Source organism: Apaloderma vittatum, unplaced genomic scaffold, assembly GCF_000703405.1.
Source record: "Apaloderma vittatum isolate BGI_N311 unplaced genomic scaffold, ASM70340v1 scaffold11459, whole genome shotgun sequence".
Lineage (NCBI taxonomy): Eukaryota > Metazoa > Chordata > Aves > Trogoniformes > Trogonidae > Apaloderma > Apaloderma vittatum.
Window position 1 is genome coordinate 25,782 of NW_009737024.1, and position 19,509 is coordinate 45,290.

The 19,509-nt window shown below is 40.3% G+C and overlaps 1 protein-coding gene across 1 annotated transcript in view; it reads left to right on the top strand.

Moving 5' to 3' along the window:
• Nucleotides 1-19,509, top strand: part of LOC104279794 (kalirin) — a gene marked incomplete at both ends in the record, with an annotated part of 134,169 nt that overhangs the window by 14,392 nt on the left and 100,268 nt on the right. The window contains one exon of the mRNA XM_009877203.1: nucleotides 9,047-9,238. Within this exon, the coding sequence (XP_009875505.1) occupies nucleotides 9,047-9,238 (192 nt within the window). The remainder of the gene's footprint in view (nucleotides 1-9,046; nucleotides 9,239-19,509) is intronic.

Here is a 19,509-nt window from a genome sequence, read left to right on the forward strand (position 1 = left end):
CCCACGTGGAGTTTTGCAGATCAAAACTTCTTAAATCACATTTCACAAAGTGTAAAGGTTCTTGTATTTCTACTGGTTAAACTGCAACTTCTTCAGTGTATCATACTTCAGAGTAATCCTGCAGTGGTGTGCCCTCCTTATAACACAGTGTGCAGAGTGCTTCCCTGGAAAGAGTAGGACTATTTACTTACCTCACATTAAGCAAGTGCTTAGCATTTGGGTTTTTTTCTAATGGAGGAGATTGCACAGGTATGCCAATTAAAATAGGCAGGAGAGGGGAAGTTTGCCAGGATCCAGGTGAAACCTTTGGTGCCACAAAAATGAATTAATCTTGCAACACTAAAAAAAAAAAATCTAAGCAGAGGTGTCAAAGTTTAGGTCTTTGCCAAATATGTTTTTGGGCTGTCTGATTTAGAAGAGGAAAATAGCTCTGGTGACATTCGAAGTCAGGTCGTTGCATAGCTGGTACTCTATAGCAGTGAGAGAGGAATTAATTGATAGTCGAGCTGCCAGCACTGAGCTAAAGAGTGAGCTTGTTCTTTGTGTGTATGTGCATCCATATGTGCACCCATGTGTCTTTGCACGCTTACTAATACTTGATGTGATGTGTGATATTAGATCGCATTTTAAACATTGTTCCACTATATATTTCACTGGCATTCCATTGAATAATGGTTGGGATCACACTGGAGTTAATTGGCGTGATTGTGGTAATGAGTATTCCCTGCTTGATGTATGACTGCACTCCTGACTGAGCTGAACAGTTGATGTGATAAAATATACCATAGGTGACTTTTTTAATCTAAAATAAGCACTCAGTATAAAATATCACAAGGAAGAATTATTTTAGCTAATGTATTTCCAGCTATTAATTCTAATCTCACATATTTATTAGTTTGAAGGTCTAAAGTAGTTCTAAAATTTATCTGGGGCTTCAGCATTTGATGTAATACTTAAGTGTCACTCTTTTAAATGCAAATAATGAATTCATCTCAGTTTCTATGTGAACCCTGAGGGAGAATCATAAATAAAAGATAACAATGCATGGAAAAATATCTGGTTCTTGGCAATGGTTAGTGAGAATGCTGTGTCATATCCACCTTGTCATTCCTGGGAACTGTTTATTTCCCATTCATGCTGAAAAATCCCTTATGCTTATATAATTCACTGAAATCACGGAATTAGTGGATGGTGTAAATGGGTAATTAGTATCAGCATGGTATATATATGGCCTCCTAGCTGTATGAAATGGAAGCAAACTTCACATTCCCATATCTGTGGCTGTTCTTGAAATGAGGAGCTAAGCTTCAAGGCATAGAATCATAGAATGGTTTGGAGTTGGAAGGGACCTTTAGAAGTCATCTAGTCCAACGCACAGTGAGCAGGGACATCTTTAACTAGATCGGGTTGCTCGGACCCCTATCAAGCCTGACCTTGAATATTTCCAGGGATGGGGCATCTACTACCTCTGTGGGCAACCTGTTCCAGTCTTTCACCACTCTCATCGTAAAAAAATCCTTCCTTATTTCTGGTCTGAATCTGCCTTCTTTTAGTTTAACACCATTACCCCTTGTTCTGTCACAGCAGGCCCTGCTAAGATGTCTGTTCCCATCTTGCTGATAAGCCCTCTTTAAGTATTGAAAGCCTCAGTAAGGTATCCCTGGAAAATGTCAGTGAGGAAATCAGTAATGTACCAGTAAATACAGATGCTCAGACAGCAAAATGTCAGAAGAAAAATAATTTAAAACATGGTGAATAAGCCGTGGATCCACAATGGGAAATGGGACCTTTCAATCTCATGTACCAGCTGCAAAGATAACTTTTCCAGGAGCGGGGAGAAAGGTCTCCCAAGAAGTGCTGGTCTGCTGGAGCACAGGTGACATTCCGAGCACTCTGGTTCATTGACTGTGTGTGCAAGAAGATGAAAGGTCTCCCAAGAAGTGCTGGTCTGCTGGAGCACAGGTGACATTCCGAGCACTCTGGTTCATTGACTGTGTGTGCAAGAAGGTGCAGTTCTGGTAATAGTAGGAATTTCGTCAAAATTGTCAACTGGTTGATACTTGGGCACACACTCATGCATGCTTGCACTCAGAAACTTACCTGAGACCCTGAAAGTTCTTAAACACATGTGGTTCTTTCATTTGAAAGTATGAATGTTCTCAGGTGTTTTTCAAAACAGTCTGTAGTGATTGAAGAGCTCAAACTTCAGCAACGACAGTGCAAGGAGAATCAGGGCAAAATTATGACAAGAAAAAATACAATGAACTGCCATATTTAAAGGAAGAACAGTCGGCAGAAGAAGGTTGTGGAAACTTCATTAACCAGGATATTTTTTAAAAAGGTCTGAAGAAGTTTCCATTCTAGTGTACAGTAGAACAGAACAATCCTGTGCTGATAGAGCGAGTGGCTGCATGATCCCAGAGAGATGTACTGCCTTTAACTTCTGTAGCTGTAATTCCTGGTAAGTCTGTTTTGAATTAGAACAATAGAGCACAAGTAAGAATATAGATCTTGATTTGATTATGTGAAATTCAAACTGAATAAAATCACATCTTGCATTAGATCATCATACACACTTAGCCTTTGCCCTTCATAAGGGAGGAGGAATTTTGACAAAGATGGATGCTTCCTTAAACCCCAGATTTATTTATCAAAGAAATGCTTCATTGTGGTCACTCATTTAGCTTTAGAATATCAAGTTACTAAAGATACAATTCTCCACAAAAGCCTGGCTGTGATATCACTTAACCTAAATAAAAATCTGAAGCTAATTTTAACAAAGTGGCTTGGGCAAAGAATCTGATAGCAGTAACTGAGCTTCATGATTGAGGATAGCAACAGTTTATAAGGACTGAGAAGAAATGCTCCATAATTATAGTTTTGTGAATGTGAATTGTGCTGTTGTTTCTGCAGAGAGGAGTGCTACCTGCTGTCTGTGTGCAGGAGTGTGAGGCCTCTGGAGTTCTGTTTTTAGTCCTTTGCAATTTTTTGTCTTCTCCTGCAATCTTGAGTAAATGACTAGGAGGGTAACCCAGTTCTTCATGAAGTCAGTAAGATCCTTTTTGCAGTTTTCAGTGAGAGGCGGATCAGGCTTTGAACTTCATCTCGACATCCTATCTTCACATCAGGAGTAATAATGCTGAGATTTCATCTTTGAGTCAAGTCACGACTCTGAAGAACATAAAGGAGATATTGCACCAGGGAAAGCCTAATAAGTCTCCTAAGTTCCAGCCTGCAGGCATAAGATGGGATTCACATCACTAGTATTTAGTCAAGAAGATCAGATCTAAGCTAGTCATCTAAGTGCTCTCTCTAGTCAGTACTTACTGGCCTCTAGAGATGCCATTTCTCCCCTGCCTTTTACATGGTAAATCCTAGGTGACTAAACTGCTCTGAATCAATATGAGGAACCTTTGCCTGGAGCTGCCTTTCACAGCCCCAGGACTCGATTAATACAGAAAAAGTGCTGCCTCGTTCCCCTTCGCCATATCTAAATATCTGCTTAGGAAGTGCGGTGTCTAGGATATGGAGTTTGTGTTTAATGTATCTGATCACCTGCCCTGTTCCCCTGCCTCACACTTCTCCTGATGTATAGAACTTAAACATCTTTCTCGGGCTGACTGGAGTGGTGACAACACATTGGAGAACTTGGAGACAGTTACCATGAAAAATTCTCAAATACAGTGAAGAGCTGTAACATACTGCGCAACGGGAGATTGTTCTGGAAAAAAATTACCAAGATTTAGGGCACAAACTTTACCCTGGACTGCCATTAGAGACAGCTATTTTCAATATAATCTGCATAGAAACATGCAGCAATAAACTAGTTACAAGTGTAGTTGCTAGGAGTAGAGGGAAAACTACATGGAATCATTTTCTGAAAATGCACTTGGGTTGAAACCGAAATACTGCACAAAATTGATTGATGCCTTAAAAATGTAAGGAAGGGTCAGTGAAAACACAGAGGTATGTGATTGGTATGTTTCCTTTTTTATTTATTTAATTTTTTTTATTTTAATACAGCCAGAAGAGGGCAACAAAACTGATGAAAGGGCTGGAAGCCGCACCCTCTGAGGAGTGGCTGAGTACGCTGGGCTTGTCTAGTTTGTAGAAAATGAAGTTGCCCTTGTTGCTTTCTACAGCTTCCTGAGGATGGGAAGTGGAGAGAGAGGTGCTGATCTCTTCTCCCTGGGCTCCACTGACAGGATGTGTGGAAATGGTTCAGCGCTGCACCAGGGAAGGTTTAGACTGGACATAAGGAAGCATTTCTTTACCAAGAGGCTGGTCACACGCTGGAACAGGCTTCCTAGAGAGGTGGTTGATGCCCCAAGACTGTCAGTTTTTAAGAGGCATTTGGACAATTCCCTTAACAACGTGCTTTAACTTTTGGTCAGCTCTGAACCGGTCAAGCAGCTGGACTAGGTGATAGTTGTAGATCCCTTCCAACTGAGCTATTCTGTTGCATTCCATTCTAATTTGTTGCTAAGTGACCAAGATATTAGACTTCCTTAGGTTGCAATACAAGTCATAAATAAGAAAAGCAAAATATTTCTGTTCTGCAGCCTTTAACCATATATCAGTTCAAGAATTAACTGATGCATCATTCAATATTTTTTCATGTAAGTACTTATTTATTTTTAATTAGGAAAAAATGCCAAATACTTTCAAACCAGAATTGGGACCCTTTGGTTGGTTTATACTGATCACTGCAAAGCTATTTCTTGTGTAACAGATGAGGCCAAGCACAAACTGCTTGCAGCCAGTGATCTCTAATGTTGCGAATCAGCTCAACTCCTACTCTGGGTTAAAAGAAATTTGGAGAGAGCAGTTGATGAAACACTTTCTGGCACAAAGATTATGGACAAAATAGTGTTTATTTCAACTTTAAGGAAATCTCTCAGGCAGTTTGCTTAAAGAGCTGTGTTTGGATAGTACATTGCTAATACAGCAATGGTTTCCACCTGCCACCTGGAGACAGGATGGAATCTCGACTGAGATCTGCTACCCAGGTCAGAGATGGAAATGAATCCTGACATTTTGGTGCTCGGTCTGAAATACGAAGGAAATCATGGTAAATGTAACAGGCAAGTTTCACATGAGCTTTTTCAGAAACCATTTTTTTCGAACTTGCTGCAGAATATCAAACTGTTAGCACTTAATGAGCCAAAGTTACAGGGAATCCTGTTAGTAAATACTGCCATGGGCTACGACAGCAATCACCTTCAACTCTGAATTGTGATAGGGATTATTATGTAAGTTTTGTTAGTCTATTTCTTTTCCATAATTGTATTTCTTTTTTATTATTTGCAAGAAATAGAAGAGATATGAAAGCCTCCTCTTTCTGTCTAAAATTAACTCTGAAAGCACATCTTACAAACATTTCCACTCTGAAACCTGAAGGGTGCAGTTTCATTTTCTTGTGCTTGCAGATTTCGTGATTGAAATAGATGAGAGATTAGTATAGAAAGATTATCAAGAGATTTAAGATGGGAGTTTGTTCTGTGCTTGAAACAGTGCAAAGTATGTAATGCCAGTTCGCAGATTGCTGAAAATGTCAAGGATTTGCACATGACAATTCTCTCAGGGGTTAATGTAACATTAGGAAAAAATTCCACACAACTCCAAAATTTCAGAAAGCATACAATTTTATAGCTTATAGTTTATTTTCCTGTGGAACTCATGTTATTATTGTTTGACAGGAACTTATTTCCACAGATGCAGAAAAGTTCTTCATGGGATCTCCCCTATGGAGGGATTAGCCTTTTTTCGTGTCACCCTCCTCAGCGTGCCACAGAAAACCTTCCGTGGGTCTGCAGTTTGCAGAAGAGGGGACAGCCATGATTGTCCTAGTAGCAAAAATTTTCTTTCTGCAGTTGTTAGCTCTTACCTTCTCCCAAAGTTTTTAATCTTGATGCCAGTTTGGAGATGTACCTAGATCCTGTGCCCCTGATAGATCCTACCAGATATCAAAAGGACTAGGAATCTGAGGTAACCTCTTGTTACTGGGATAGCAGGACAAGGAGAATGTTTTCTTCATCAGGAGACTTCTCTCTCTTTTGAATTCCCACCCTGCCTGACCCAGGGTTACGTCACGCCGAAAAAGTACAAAATGCTTTGAACAAATGAAATAAGGCTCTGTACTCTAAATAGCTTCCTAACAAGAGAGCGAGCCCAGGATGAAAAGGTAAAAGCAGGCAAGCAGAGCAGCATTTATAGTACCAACCAGTATGAAATTCAGCACTTGTAGAGAAATAGATGCACATGAAAATATTTGATGTGTACAGCAACTTTTGAGGTGATTTATGTGCAGTTTAAACAAATGAACGGAACAAAAGGAGAGCAGGGCTTCACCAGATAACTAACCTCTCGCTTACTTGGCCTGCGTTGTGTTTATATCTCATCTGACAGTAGATGACAATCCTTTCATGAATACGTCAAACTCTGGAGTTCAAGGCAACCATGGTTAACTCCCAAATGTGGTTCTTTATCCAAGATGTATCTAAACCTCTTAAATATGCAACAGGGAGCTGGAAATCTCTCAGCACCAGGCCTTCCCTTCTAGAATGGCAGGGATGAAGCCATTAGTGTTTTCCTGTCATAAACTCCACTTGCTTTTAAAACCCAGCCACTGAACTGTGAACTCGGTAGATGAAGGTAGAAAAAGAGGTGAACAAAAATTTCACCATACTTAAAATATGCTATGTTCTGGCTTCTTTATGCAAATATGTCCTAAATTGGGTATGAGTGCTTCAGGGAAGCATCACTGTTCACTGACAGTGCCTGGCACAGCCGCATCCTTTTCTGTCTGGTCAATGTGGCCAGAGCCTCTGTCGAGGCCGATCAGCACTCTTGTTTTTCTCCCAAAGTCTAGGGCTCAGCCTGCACCCTTTTCACTGTACGGTGTATTTCTGATGGTTGTATTGATACATTGGTACATTGGTACAGTGTGTGTTGGAGATGAACGTGTGTTAAAGACAAATGCAGCAAAATTGTATTCATACTGTATTTCAGCAAAGCTGATGTGTCCCAAATCTGTGCCATAAGCACAGAGTCGATGCATCTTAAAGTATACTAGATATTATAAATAAAAGCGAGGAACAGCCTTCTCCCTGGGTAGCTGGGCTGGTGTTTGAGCTGTTGCAGCGGTAATGAGTGAAAAACCCTAGAGTGGAGTAGACTTTGAAGAACAGTGCTAGCTTTGACATTTGCTCCAAATGCTGTTGGAAGCAGATCATTCAGAAAGGATGCTGTTAAGTGAAACTGGACCCTAATTCAGATCATATTAAATGGAATATTTTTTACAAATTCTCAGCTAAAGAGGTTTCAAAAAAATTATTATTAAAACATAACATTTTGCTGCTGTTAACAACCCAAACATTATAGCAGTGGCCTGAAAGTGAGGGAATAAAAATTTACTATTGGTAACAAAACTGTCCAGAATATGTTCTTCACAGTCCAAAAGGAGAAATTCAAATACTGTATGTTTATAGTCAGCCCTCAGAAAATGGGAAAATGAACAGTAAATGAGCTGTTTTCTTTTGGATTTTTATAACTGGAAATATTTTCCACCATTAAACACTTGGAGGCCAGTGTTCCATCCTTGTATTGAATATTTTCTCAAGCAACAACTATGACTGCAGCGGGATATTATTGAAGTAAGAACAACATGACTTGATTCATGGCTTTATGTTTGAGTGTTCCTTTAATGCTCAGAAGTATGTGTGCCACAATGTTCAAAGATATTTTGTGTGTATGCATCAAATGTAATGCATTTTTAAACTAAGGAGGATTCTCAGTGGGATTTTGAAAAGGAAAGTGCTACAATTCTGCTTCTGTTGATGGGGAGGTTAAAATTCCCAGTGGGAGCAATCTTAGACAATGCTGAGCGTTTCTGAAGATCTCACCCGATCCTGTAAATGCCCTTAAGCTGATTATCTTTTTCTTTTCCTATTTTTGTTAAGTGTTAAATGCCACAGAGCTATTGGCCTCAACTTCAGTGAAGAAAACTTCTCTGTGACAGCAAGGACTGGTTATGTTTAGGTAGCTGAACACAGCTGACTAAACCATAGCTCCATGGCTATGGAGAAGATGACTCCAATCCCCTTCCATTTGTGCTGTTTTATGAGACTCTCTGGTGTGTTAGTTCAGCGGTGTTTTCCAGAAATGTGAAAGGGAGAGAAAGGATGGGCAGGTAGTTTGAAAGCTGAGGTAAGTTTGATGGACTTTACCTCTGTTGCTCCACAGTCTGGTATGTCTTGGGTATCTCACTTAGCTTCTACGTCCTTTAGTTTCCTCTCTGTAAAGCAGAGGTAATACATCTCATATCCTAGAGGCAGTGGCTATGGGGTAACTCTGTTCAGGATGGTGAAGTGTTCAAATTCTTATGCAGCTGAGGGCAGTTACGTGCCTTGGACAAACTGGAAACGATTCCCTTCCAAAGAAATTGGAGCATTACATAGTAGCAGCTGCAAGGTAAGCAAATAGACTTACTGTGTTTAGAAATATGATGCAGAACAGTAGACAAGAGGGAAAAATGTAGAAGGAACTTGAAGACACGGTCTTCTCAAGTCATCTCACCAAAGCCAGTGAAAGGCAAATGTTTGTTGAGGCTGAGACATCTCTGGCTAACGTGATTCTGTGCTGTAACGTGATAGCCATTGGAAAGCCTTTGCAACATGCTTCTAGCCGAGCGTCACGTGGGGCACCGTAAGGCTTCTGTGGTGGTTAGACTCACTTGCTTCATTACATTGAGAAATTCCAGGAGACTTGAAAATAAACACGTGCACAGTCCTGTTGCTGTGCCTGGCAGGACTGGGCTGGGATGCTGTGTTACAAAGAAATTATTTCATGTGTGTGCAGGGTTTAGCCTATGCGGCTTTACACATTCTCCTTTCACAGATGGCAGTGCTAGTAGGAATTACTATTGTTTTAGAACTCTGGTAATCACTTGCTTTCATGCCTTTGAAAGTACAAACAGCCTGTTTCAGGGGTTTACTTGCCATAGTTGTATTACTCATACTCCGTTTCTTGCTTTGTTTGCTGGTAGAATACGTACACCAATGCAGACAAGCTCTTGGAAGCTGCAGAGCAGTTGGCTCAGACTGGGGAATGTGACCCTGAAGAGATCTATAAAGCAGCCCGGCATCTGGAAGTACGGATTCAGGACTTTGTCCGGAGGGTGGAACAGAGGAAACTTCTCTTGGACATGTCAGTCTCCTTTCATACCCACACCAAAGAGGTAAGATGTGCATGAGTGACTTTTTCTGTGTATTGCAGAGTGCTGCAAGAGGCTGACTCTGAAAACTCAGGTGGTATAGAAAAAGCACCTTCACCATGCAGGGCTGATATCCAGTTCATTTGATGCATATGACTTACTGTTTTAAAGGGAAAATAAAATGTGAATGAAACATATGAATTATATAGTACACTAAAATATAGGGGCAGCATATCTAACATATCAGGCACTGCTTCGTTCACAGCCAGAATATTTTGTTATAAAGCAAAAATTCTCTTGTAAGAACATGGGTTTATACTAATGCATTAGGCATAAACAAGCTAGCAGAGTGATACCTATCCTCAGAGGGCTTCCATTTGAATGTAATGTTAATTAATGTAGCCATTATTATTGTTACTGGAAAACTTACATTGTTTAATGAGGCAGACTTCACTTTTCAAAATTACAGTTAAAGAGCATGTAGCTACATACTGATGCAGCAAATCAGTGAGGACCTGAATAAATGCTGTTTAGTGTAATTGAAAATTATCCAGAGATAAGGCTGTCTCACCAGAGATACAGTGGACAGGACATCAAATGGGAGGCCACTGGGGATGTAATTAAAGCATACTTCACATTTTTCTGCATGCCAAAGGCCATTCAGTGATGAGTGACTTTTCAAGATAGGATTTCTGCTGAGGGAGATGGAATTAGCCTGAATGGTTGTTTTTATGCTCTGCAGTATCTGCTTGTAGGAGCACACTTGATCAGAAAGATGCTCTTAGAAGCTGAAAGCTTTGTCTTGTTGATTTGATATTCCAAATAAGTTGTGATAGCAGGCTTCAGCAGAAGCCTCCTTACACAGAAGGTGTAGGTGCACGTTCATGTGTGTATAGGGAAGATGAAGTTTACAGTCATTGATATATGAAGATTTTCCTTAGACATCCTGCCTCTGCGATATACTAAAGTCGAATTACTCTAAGCTTGTGAACAGTACGACTTTTTCCAGAGTAGCTCAAATGCTTGAAGCCATACTGGTTTGCCACAGGGAAGACTTAATTGGTTATTTCCTCAGTCAAAATTATTTCATAGGTTTCCTACTGTGATTAACCTTGCTTCACCTATGTAGGTGGTGACTAGTAACACAAAGATAGCCGTGACTCCAGGAAGTTATCAGAATAATACATTTTCTATCATCTAAATTTCTTCTGATGATTACTGGTACTGCAGCTTCCCTAGATGAAGGGGTTTGGATCACAGGGCACTATGCTCACTTCCTTTCTTTAACCAGAAAGGAGTTTGCCTGCTCCAATCACCTGTGTTTAATGAGCCCTGTTTTGTTGTATAGAAATGTAGATGTATAAAAATGTACTTTTGTTTGAAACTATTAAAAAAACAGTCTTTTGTGACATCATCAATACTGTTTACTAGGTATTGAGAGTAAAACCTAAATCTCTACCTCAGTGACCTTTACCCATGGGAGAGACTGGTGTTGTGATACCTGTTTTGGAAAGCTCAGTAAGTACTTGATGCCAGTTTTAGGAAGATTCAGAGTGGACAGTCTCTGGGTGACTCTCTCTTTCCAGAGAGACAGTCGAGGGAGCTGTAATGTAAAACCGGGAGAGCAGCAGAGTCAGGATGGATCCAGGAATCTACATTCATGAGAATGAATGACAGCTGTTACACTGGGTGCAAAGAGACTGCTAAAGTTATTGCAGTCTCCAGCAGTTCCCCAATGTCAAGGGATGCACAGTAGCTCAGCAAGAGTAAGTAAGTTTTCACTTACTTACCCCTGTATTAAGTCACTCCTGTGAGGGCCAAACACTCGTGTTTTCTGCAGGTTCACTGAATTTCATTGTGTGTCACTACCTGCCTCCTTCGGTGATGTGTTTCTCTACTGCTGGGAGTCACACAGCCCAATACATCATTTGTTTTGCCAAAAATAATAAATGAGGCAATTGCTGCAGTTTTAGTATTTACCTGCCAGCTGTGGGGATCCCCATAGACACAGTGAAGTAACTGAGGGCTGCTGGAGTGAACTGGTGCAGAGGGCAAAGCACTACAACAAGAGAGCCTTAGCACATGTTTGGATCTGTATTTGCCTTTTTATGCTGTAAATAGATTGACACAAGTAGAAATGACTCATTTCTTGGCCTTGATTGGCCCTTCACGTATATTGTAAAATGACAAGTTAACCAATGTAATTGTCACTCTTCAATGTGAGTATAAACCAGATACCTGGTTTCCTCAGCTATGAAGAAATACAGATGTCCTTCAATTGCTGCCGTTGCTAGGATAGTGTTATGTCCGTTCTCCATTTCATACCAGCCGATCTCTATGAATTCCTCCCTGGCCACTGACTAGGAAGTGTGCTCAGCCCCGGTGAGACCTCCCAGCCTACAAACCTGGGCTGGACCAAATGGTTTCCTGATGTGCTCCAGCCACTTGCCCACTTGTCCAGGTCAGGTCTGCACTATCCATGCTAATTTTAGGAAACTCCTTTAAAAATAAATTCACTGTATTTGCTGGAATTTCAGTCCCAAACAACAAAAATAGCATTAGATTCCAATTTTAAATTCAAGATTAATCAAGCAATACTCCCCTTGAGTCAGTAGCAGTTTTAGTTGAGTTAAAACGTTTAGAGTCAGGTTTAAATTCTAGCAGATGTCAAGGCAAAAAATCCTTTTGCTGCAGCAGTAAAATATGGGGAGATGAGATCCATTGCTGCTGTTTTACAGGAAATATTCCAGTTACAGTGCTGACACAAGTGTGCTTCTGCCTGCCATGCTGGGGCTGATGCTGGAGTGGACTGTGCTCGTGCAAACCCATCACTGGGGGCTGTCTTGGAGCGAGGAGAAAGCAATTTGGTTGGCATGTTAATGTGTTTGACAACAGACATATTCTGTATTATTCTAGAAGGCATTATTAGTTACTTAACAATAACCATCATTATTCCTTTCATCCTTTGTAGTTCTTCAGACCATTTCTTAAACTATTAACAACTGTTTCTCTTATGTCCTTGCAAATGAACAAACAATTCCCTTCATGTTTTATTGGCAATAATGCAGGAAACTATGGCCTAGATGTATTTTTCATCTAAGTTTCCCAAATTCTCATTATTCCTTAATATATTAATCCACTGAGACAGAACTGGTGAAAGAAAGAATTAAGTATAAGGAATCGGTCTTACTGACATGTTTTTCATGGAAATATTCTAAATATCTTCCTGCAACGAACATGTTGCTTCTGACAGTCTTCCTAGCACAGATGAATTGCATTTCTGATGCGGTAACTCCCAGGTGTGGATGAGTGCACTGGTTGTGAGCTTCTCACCGCTTCACCTGTACTCTGCCCACCTCTTCATCTCCATGTGTGACTGCGTAGATTCCCAGCACCTCAGACACTTTTAACAGCTCCCATTTTTTAAAAAGTGCTCTTGTTGAAGAAATGTTTCCTTTTGTAATCTGCCTCGAAAGAATTTCTTCAGGATAATATATATATAGTGTTGAATTAGGGACTAATTGAAATCCAGGTGTCCCATATGCGATGAAAGTTGGGTGGCTTTTTTATTCTATAGTAGATTTGAACAATTACTCATTTAATATGAAAGCAGTATAAGAGGATTCCTTTTGCTAAACACTGTTTTATTCAGTTGAAGGAATGGGAAAAAAACCTGTCAATTAAGCATAACAATAATATTTTTCTAAAGTGTCCGTACTTAACAATACATGCAATAGGCTGAAATGATGATTTTGTGGCATGGTAAAACATTTTAAGAGGCATGAATTTAGAGCAGTCCCCTAAGTAATTGTTAGTGTCGTAATTCATGAGTAATATAGTCATCCTGTTGTTGTGCCTGTTGTATGTCCCACTGTCGTACAGTGTTCATTATGATCTCTTCATTTATAGTCAATATTTTCATAAGCTTTTAGGCCAAGGCATTCCTCACAGTGTGAGCAGAAACCTGGTACCTTGGAAATGATATCCAATTATCTGTATGGTAGGGTGAAGTTATAAATTATTATCAGTGGGTTAAATGCATTCAGTATTTCTCTCAGGATTAACTGATTGAATTCAGGTTCTTAGTTCAGTTCTGAATCAATTACTGGCAGGATTGTCAGATCTTGCAGCTTCATCACAAATCTCATGATAGTTGGCATTTTTTCTGTGAACTCTCACCTGCTAGGATCAAATGATGGTACAGGGTTCTCAGCTGTCATTTCATTTTGTTTAAAAGAGAATAATTTTTGAACCTCACGGAGAAGAGGTTGCACCCCGAAGACTCAGAAACTTCAAGGCAAATAGTAAAAACATCTTGGAATTAATTGGCTGAATCTTAATGTTTTACATTGATCTCACAGTTCTATACTTACAGTCTGGAAGGGTACCTGACAATTCCAAGTATAAAAATGTAGACACAGAAGAGCTCTGCCACCATTTCTATGTCATTAAAAAATTTTAAAATTATGACTTATCACTTTGTAAATGTCTTCCCTCACAGATTTTCTTCTCTTTTTAGCAATCGTAGTTTCGTTTTGCCTAGCCTAAAGTGGCTGGAAATGCCACTGCCAGCAGTTTCTGATACAGCTTCAGTGCTGGATGTGTAAACAACGGTATAGAAATGCACGGGAATTACTTTTGTCAAGCAGGTGTGGAGGTAAAGCTACACATAGCTAGCTCTGTGTGAAACCTACATGCAAATAAATTCTTGGCCTAATCTGTGGAGTTTTAAGCTTTTAAGTGTTTAACAGCAATGATACTTACCTCAGTGTATTCTGTAAATAACGGAAGTAAAGGTTTGGTGTTGTGTTACTTGTTGCATTGGCTGGTAATGTAGCTGCTAAATTTAAGAAGGAACACCACTAAATTCTGATCCATTTGCAGTATATGGGTCTTAGCTGAATTACAAAGCAGTTCTGCAATTGCTTCCTAACAATGCGGGGCATGAAAAGCTCCCCCTAGGTTTCTCGTTTCTCAGTGAATTTCAGATTACCATTTTTGAGTTGTGTTGCGTTGAGCAATTCAGCAGCAAAAAGCAGGAGAGGCATCAGTGTGGTTTCAGGTCTTGTGTCCTCTGCTTTGCTGGTCTTTGGTGGGTCAGAGGAGTGATAGGACGAGGTGCTCAGTGCTTGTGGCTCGACATGAAGCCTGCCAGCTCCGCTTGGCCCACAGAATGCAGGGGATGAGTATGCTCAGGAAATATTTAATGTTGAGAAAAATGAGCTGCCAAACTCTTAACGGGTTCTTACTGAATGTATGCAAACTGGAACTTGGCAGAAGTCTTCTGAGTGACCAAATTTGGACGAATTTTTAGATGGATGACATAATGTATATTCTTGACATCAAGGCTAAACCCTGCAAAATTTCAAACCCTTTCTTAAAAGCATGGAGAGTCTGGAGCATCTCATGTGAGCAGAAATAAGACTCCTTTTCTAACACAGGCACAGTAACTCATTTTTTTTCCTTCCTCTCATTCTGGAGCTTTTACTTCAAAATTCATCAAGTTCAGCCTTAAGGCAGATACCTGCTATGGAAAGTTTCACTCTGAACAGCTTGTCTGATAAGGCCGTGAGAAACTGAGAGCAAAGTCCTGGACCAGTAAGTGTCAGGCAACTTCCTATACAGACCTAAATTATTTGTGGTCAGCAGGTCACCTTGGTCACCTCACAGATATCAGTGGGGTTACTCAAGTGAGTAAGGGGAGTGGATTTACCCTGTCAGTTAGGAACAGTAACAGTGTTTTATTGCAGGCTCTGCTAGCTTGATTTTCCTTGATAACCAAGACCTGTGAAATTAAATTCTCTCTGCTTCGGTTGAATATCATGATTAAGAGATTATTTCAGTGTAGGTCACTAATTTTGACAGGACTTGTCCCTTAAGTTGTGGCTGGGAAGCAGGGAGCAGAAAGCTGGCTAAGGTTGGCTGCTGATGACTCTCATCAGAATTGACAGAATGTATCAAAGTTAATTATGAAGCAAACATGGCAGTGGTTCTGAGTTATATTGTATAATCCTGTCATTCATTGTAAATTGACTCAGGATTCCAAGTTAACATTATTGAACTTAGTAATGTGTTGTTTGACTTTAACTGTTAACACTGACATTTCAGAGCAGTCACCCGTTAGATTGTGAGGAAGGGGATAAGCAGTTTTGCAATTCCACTTGCTGGCAACTTCTAGCAGTTCTGAAAAGGTATTGTTCTCTGGACATGTTTACCACATCTTACATGCCTGCACACTGCTGCTGTCCTGGGCAGTGCTTTTGTCCCCTTTCTCATATTATTGCTGAGTTTAAAAAACAATGAAAGCATAAAACTCGAAAATGACCCAAAACTGGTTCCATAAAATACTCCCTGACTGGCCATTTCACACTTTTCAGGGTTAGAATGAAGTCCTGCATGCCTTGTTCAAAAGCTAGACAGTTGGTTCCTTCAATGGAATAACATTAACAGCTGAGATACATACAAAGCAGCAGAGAAAATCAGACTTTGAAAATATCTGCCCCTCCTCTCACTGCAGGGCTGTGAAACATCAAACCACAAATTTATGCCTCTTACAAGTATGAATGCTGTTTTTGCTAGGAGCTGAATTAGTGTAGTTTGATGGAAGGAGTATTACAAACAGAGAAATCACAAGACAACGGGATGAAAAAAGCAAATGCTTTTATAAAGGATTAAGTAAGCTTTTTAAAAAAAAAATACAAGTGCTCAGTTCCTAAACATTATGATATTCCCATCAGAGGTAGATTTACAGGCAAAGAGCAGAGGATGTGGGAGAAGTGAACTGACACACAGGTAACGTGTGCAGTCCTTTGCCTGGGTGACAGATCCTTCGGAGAAGACAGATAGGTTGCCAGCTTATCATTAGCATTCTGATAATTGGGACTGTAGAAAGGACTCTGCTGGTCCACATGTTATTTTTGTGTGAGGTATATAAAAGTTCACTCTGAGTTATCAGCAATCAGTTACCATGAAACAACAAAATAAGGGCAAATCCCTCCCCAAGTCCAGAGCCTGGGCTTCGGCTTTGACCAAAATACAAATATTCACCAGTCATTCATTCATGTAGGTGGTTTCTTAGGGTTAAATTTTGTCTGCAAAGCTACCAAAGATCTGGGATTGAGGAACCAGGACAGCTGGGATGCCCCTCTTTCCTGTCCATTTGTTGTCTATAAGCAAGGCGTTTTTTCATGAAGGATTAAGAAGCTGGGAATGAAGAGCACTGTGGTATCCTGGCAGCACATCCTGCTCTTGAGCAGGGGAATTTGAAGCACAGCCAGACCGCTACTGAATAAAACTCTGCCATCTGTGGTGGCAAAAAAATATGTGAGACAGAGTCAAGGTAATAAGAATTAAACACTTATAAGCACAGCCACATAAACCAAATGTCAGGAAGTTCAACCTGCAGCAGAGCAAGGGCAGGCACGCGGAAGAGAAGCGATTTCCATCATTCTGCCATGCGCTAGCCAAAGGAGTCCTAGAGACTGCATTCAAGTTCACGCTTTACTGCCTGCATTTTTCAGGCCATTCACCAGCGTTTTATCTGACTGCCTGTTTTCACTCAAATACCATTGTTGGCTTTTGGGAGCCCTTGCATGTGTTTTGTGTGTTATGGAGACAGGTCTCCAGCCCGTACGCTTTGCTCTCCAGGTAACAGTGGTTCAGGCTGCAGCTGGAAGAGTGTTTTCTGAGATTCCCGGGACGTAGTGCACAAAGTTGCACAAACAGGCTCAAAGCAGCAGATCAGGGTATGACTGCAAGTGATATGGCCGGTCACTGAAAAAAGCACAGAGGGAAGAAGTAGTGCAACCCCATTTGAGAAGTAGTTAAATGTCTGTAATCAGTGAACAATTTAGAGGAAAATGTAATGGTATCTGCATTTATTTAAGTACATTGCTGAATTTGTAGTGGGTATTTTACAACTATGGAAAGCTCTTCCTGCACCAAATTTTGCTATACTACACTGGTGTAAATCTGTGTGAATCTTTTGGTTCTTCAGGAAGAACTTTTCCAAGCCTATTATCAGTATGATCAAGTGCAGAATTTGATTTGCTTAGTGCAGTTACTGTAGTTAATTACATCCAGATTCATAATTACAAATAGCTTACGTTAAAATTACACTAGAAGAGGAACGTGGTTTTGCAATTCATGATGGTAGCAGAAAAAGCACAGAACATGTACATCTGATTCTTCAGTTAAAGCCAACTTTCTCTCCTAGAGCATATAGTCCCTGAATTACATTTACATGACCTTGGGATCGACATGCTCCCTGGTGTAGGCATAGCTACCCAAATCATGTTTCCCTTGAGAGGAGATTATTTTGTGCTACATCAATCTGGTCCATGCAAGACCTGGAAAAAGCATCAAATGTTTAGGCATTGTAAATCCTTTTGCCATAGGCAAGGTTACTAATTAAAAAGCGTCAGCATGCAGAAGCACCAGATGCAGCCCAACCAAGGATGAATGTCAAGAAACTGGCAAGGAAGAGGAGAAGAAAAAGCAAGGAAGAGGTTAAGGAGAGATCAGATTTTTTTTTCACAGAATGTTCCCTTTCTTTCCACTCCTTGCTTCTTCCCAACCAGTTTGATGGTATCTAATGACATTATGTGTGGCAGCAGAGTGTCTTATCAGCTGTTTCTGACCATGGAAGTCGCATATTGTGGCATTTCATATGTAGTGCCTGGTCACATCCCATCTTGTCCCATGTTATTAGGTAAGCTGGCATTGTGTGACACTTTGCTGGTGGCACGCAGTCACATTACAGCTTGTGAGTACGTTGTTTTCTGTGTTTCTGTTGACGTTTTCATGAAACCTTGAACATGACTTTGGAAAATGTTGTTGAAATATGCTGCCAATTTGTAACAGCCATCAGTACTTTCAACTGAAAAGGCACTGGTTGCATTCTAAGTGTGAACAAACATCAGCTAATAGAGGTTAATTGTGCGAGAAAGTTTTATTATCTCCACCACGTTGGTGCAGGGAGATGAAGGTAGAGAAAGCAGTTTCTAAAGGCTGTGCAGCAAAGGCAGATTCACAATGCGCTTGAACAGACGCATAAACACAAGCACAGGCTAAAGCCCTGCTTTAAATTAGCCTGAATTTGGGCTCTGTGTGACTTCCTAATGCATATTATGAAAAAGCTAGATGTTACTGCTTGGAATAGTTTGTATTAAGCCTGGCATGGTGGCAGAGGAAGATAGCGTCAATGGACTAGTTGATTTCTCTGGAGCAATTCTGCTTGGGTTTTTCTCTCAGCCTGCCCTTGTTTCTCTGCACTCTCACGTTACAATTCACGAAGTGGAAGCAGAGCAAGTCGGGTGGGAAAACAGCATCCCCATATTTCACCAAATTCTTCTGCTTTCTGCTTTACCTTCATTGCTATGATGGATGTTCACTTTAGTGAGTTGACGTGAGCATCCTTTTGGGACCTCCTCTACAATACATGACACTTGTCTGACCTAGTAAAGGGGTGGAACATATACCCTGGAAATATGCTTGTTTCCCTTAAGATCTTTGTTCAGAACAACTGGCTAAAATGTTATACAATGGCAATTCTCATGGAGTTATCTGACTGGTTCTCTGGCTTTCACTGGTCTCATTACTCGTTTTGAGGGAGTTAAAACTCATCTCTGGCACTTGCCAATAGCAGCATTTAAACATTGGATGTTTAATAGTTATTCCAAACACTCAGGCAAGATATTCTTAGCAAGCTTTTTAAGTTTTAGATTTTGTTTAAAGTGGTCCCTTGCTTTAAATCAGAAGCATTCATTTCTAGGTAACAAGCACAGATGTCCTTCAAATGTCTAGTAAGTGGTCTCTTTAATACTTGAGTAGAATAAGAGTATTGCACCAGAAGATAGAGCTGGGAATAAAGAACTGTGTTTTCTCCTGGATGGAGGGAAACTGACTGTGTTACATATCCAAGAAAGATTCAGAAGTTGTTACAATGCATGAGAGGTGCCAGATGCCCCCAAAAGAAGGAGGGGGATCATTTTTTCTTTTCCACTGGAGATTTGGGTTTTTGGCTAAAGCTGTGGTTACCTTGATAAATAAAGATTCAGTTCTGGAGCCTCTATGGACCTTCAGCATGGACCTTTTAGGGCTAGGTATTTGCCTTAGACTTCTGTGTAGCTGACTAACATAACTTGTGTGAGTCAATTTTGTGGCTGGATCTCTCTGATGGACTTAATTCAAGTTTTTCCAATAATGTGTTAGTATTTCCATATCCAATGAATCATACCAAAGCATAGACCAATTTGAAGGAAGGACAAAAATTATTTTTTCTGTGTTATTTCTTC